This window comes from Octopus sinensis, linkage group LG12 (assembly GCF_006345805.1).
Source record: "Octopus sinensis linkage group LG12, ASM634580v1, whole genome shotgun sequence".
Classification (NCBI taxonomy): Eukaryota; Metazoa; Mollusca; class Cephalopoda; order Octopoda; family Octopodidae; genus Octopus; species Octopus sinensis.
In genome coordinates this window covers 67,858,418-67,862,058 of record NC_043008.1, presented here as the reverse complement: position 1 = coordinate 67,862,058, position 3,641 = coordinate 67,858,418, and the positions used below count along the sequence as shown (strand labels likewise).

At 36.5% G+C, this 3,641-nt stretch overlaps 1 protein-coding gene across 1 annotated transcript in view; it reads right to left on the bottom strand.

The window, feature by feature from the left end:
- Positions 1-1,715, bottom strand: part of LOC115217938 (tigger transposable element-derived protein 6-like) — a 9,208-nt gene extending 7,493 nt beyond the window's left edge. The window contains exon 1 of the mRNA XM_029787656.1: positions 1,498-1,715. Coding sequence (XP_029643516.1) covers positions 1,498-1,715 — 218 coding nt within the window. The remainder of the gene's footprint in view (positions 1-1,497) is intronic.
- Between the last annotated feature and the right edge of the window lie 1,926 nt (positions 1,716-3,641).

Below are 3,641 nucleotides of genomic sequence, written 5' to 3'. Positions count from 1 at the left end.
CATACATACATATATATATATATATATTTATATATACACACACACACATATATTTATATAAACACATATACATATATATGTATATACATACGTTTATTCATACATACTTTACATATTCATGAACAATCCCTGGCACGCTCCCCGGTAGCACACTCCTCTTCATTCATAATAATACAAAAGAAAATCCGTGTTACAATAGACTATGATTTGTTTTACAAACACACACACACACACACATACACATACACACACACACACACGCACGCACACACAGTCGCACGCACACACATACATGCCTACTCAACACGTACACTTATGCGAAAATTGAAAGCAGGCATTGTTTTAACTTATAAACCTCACAGGTGTGGGACATTCCCTACAATACACATCAATTAGAAAGGCTTTACAAGTGCCCAAGTGTTTCTGCTGATCACTCTCAATACCCAGCACATCAGCTGGTACGAGATCTTAGAATTCTTTGCATTCCTCACACATATATGCATACATATATGTGTATAATTATATATATATGTATATGTATATATATATATATATATATACATATATATACATATACATACATATATATATATATATATATATATATATATATATATATATATATGTATATATATGTATATATATACATATATGCATACATATATGCGTATAATTATATATATATATATATGTATATATATACATATATATATATATATAATATATATACATATATATATATATATATATATACATATATGCATACATATATATATATGTATATGTAGATAATATATACATACACACATACTTACATATATATATATATATATATATATATATATTTATATATACACACACACACACACACACACACACGCACACACACACGCACGCACACACGCACACACACACACACATATATACATATATATATATACTAGCTGACGTAAACGGTAAATCCCTGGAAAGCGGGGCTTATCCCTTGGTTCCGTTCTCATAATTGACTTACTAATCCAATAACAACAATACAAAGTATGTAGCCCTTAAAATGGTTTTTGTTCTTTTACAGAGAATACCGAACTGTCTTACACAGGATCTTGTTTTTAGGAATTCTCAATAATTTATGAATATCCAAATTGCGGTGTCACGTATGTAATAACATGAAATTAGTTATCCGATAGTAATAATTCAAATAAAGTAGCTCCGAAAAAGGCTTTAATGCGTCCTCAGTGTATACAGAACATAGGAGGAAATATTAAGAAGGTATGTATACTAAAATTGTGAAGCATGTAATGTAATAACAGACTAATCAGATATGAGATAATAACAATTCTAAGTAAATAACTTGGATCATCCTTCCACGTTGAAGGGTCTTTGTCGAGGAAATCGGCACTGATAGAAAATCTCGTGAAGAATGTTTTTGTACCAGGAGTTACAAAAGGCGAAAACTCCATGTTTGTAAAAGAAGAAAAGTTATTTTGGTGCAGAATGTACCTCTTCAGTTGATTTTTTTCTTCTTCCTCTTCTTCACCTTTGTATGCTTCTAGCACAACTTGAGCATTATTTGCCTTCACCTCTGCTGGAACATTGTCATCAAATATGGATAGAGCCACAGTTTCGGGAGCTAAGTACAAGAGATAGACGGAAAACTTTTTCGTAGCTGGCTTACTGATTTTTGGATCAATATCCTGATAATTTATCAATTGACGCATGAATAGAAAATCGTTAATTAATTCTGATGACAAAAACCAAGCTCGAAGATACACTTGAGCAAGAAAAACACATGTTCTTCTTAAAGAATGGACATACATACGCACACAAACGCAAATACGTTACTAAGTCCCCAGGAAGCCCAATGCTTTTGAGAGAGTATGGTGGGAAGGAGGGAATTGTGTGGACGCCTTTCACACACACACACACAGACACACACACACACACACACACACACACACACATGCACACACACACACGCGCGCGCGCGCACACACGCACGCGCGTGCGCGCACACACGCACACACATGCGTGGCTGTGTGACAAAAAACTTGCATTCTAACCACATTACCAGTTCCACTGCGTGGTCACACCTTGGGCAAGTGTTTTCTAGTAGATCCTCGGGCTGACCAAAGCCTTGTAAGTGGATTTGGTAGACGGAAACTGAAAGAATCCCGTCGTAAATATATATATATATGTATATATGTTTGTGTGTCTGTGTTCCCCCACGCTCGCTTGACAACCGATGTTGGTGTGTTTACGTCCCCGTAATTTAGCGGTTCAGCAAAAGACAGCGATAGAATAAGTACTAGGCTTACAAATAATAAGTCCTGGGGTCGATTTGTTCGACAAAAGGTGGTGTTCTAGCATGGCCGCAGTTAAATGACTGAAACCAATAAAAGAATAAATGAATGTATGTATGCATGTATGTATGTATGCATGCATGTATGTATGTATGTATGTATGTATGTATGTATGTATGTATGTATGTATGTATGTATACGTGCGAGTATGTGCGTGAGTATGTGTGTGTATGGGAGTGTGTGTTTACGTTCCCGTAACTGAAAGATTCTATTGAAAAAAATCTCGACAGAGTAACTATGTATATGTGTACTCAGAGTTCTCTGTACTCTTACTGTGGCGTTCCCCATGGATTTCCATGTTCATTGGCTTCCATGAATGTAACTTGCAAATGAATGAGTAAATAAGTTTCACATTATGGAATTGCGCGGGATTTTCAAGAACGCAAAATTCCCGGGAGATATCTGTGTGTGTGTGTGTGTGTGCTTGAGTATCTCTCTCTCTCTCTCTCTCTCTCTCTCTCCACTCTCTCTCTCTCTCTATCTATCTATATATATATATTTCATTACAAATGTCCGACGAGCGGGAACGGGAAACTCTGAGTTATAAGTTTGTGAAAATTTTGCAAAAAGTGTACACACACACACACACACACACACATATATATATATGCATGCATACATACATACATAACATACATACATACATACATACATACATACATACATACATATGTATTGAGATCAAATTATTGGTGCTCGTATGGCAGGCGCTAGCGTAACGAAACAGCCGAAATGTTTGGTTTATCAACAAGAACTGCCTCGAAAGTAATGATAGCCTTTGAGAAAGAGGAAAAAACCTCCTCGTCGAAACAAAACTCCGAAAGAAAACCAAACTTTTCAGCTGGGAATCGTCGGCTCTTACGCAAATTGTTTGAAAGGATCACGAAAGGACAGCTCCCAAAATTACTGTAGAGCTTAATGTCCACCTCAAAAATCCAGTTTCCACAAAAACTGTTTGCCGGTAGCTACACAAAGCCGGATTTCACAAGAGGACTGCAATGAGAAAACCGCTACTTAAAAAAACAAAACGTTGCAAAGCATTTAGAGTGGAGTAAAAACCTACAGAATTGGTCCCTAGAGCAGTGGAAGAATGTTATTTTCTCGGGCCAGTCCTCCTTTACTTTATTTCCGACCACCGACCGAGTATACGTGTGGAGACAGCCAAAAGAAGCATTTGATCCAGACTACCTTCTTCCAACTGTTAAACATGGAGGAGGATAAATCCACCGGCCCAATGGTTTCCCTTCATGGCAGAATTAATAGTGAAGACTATGCGACTGAAAC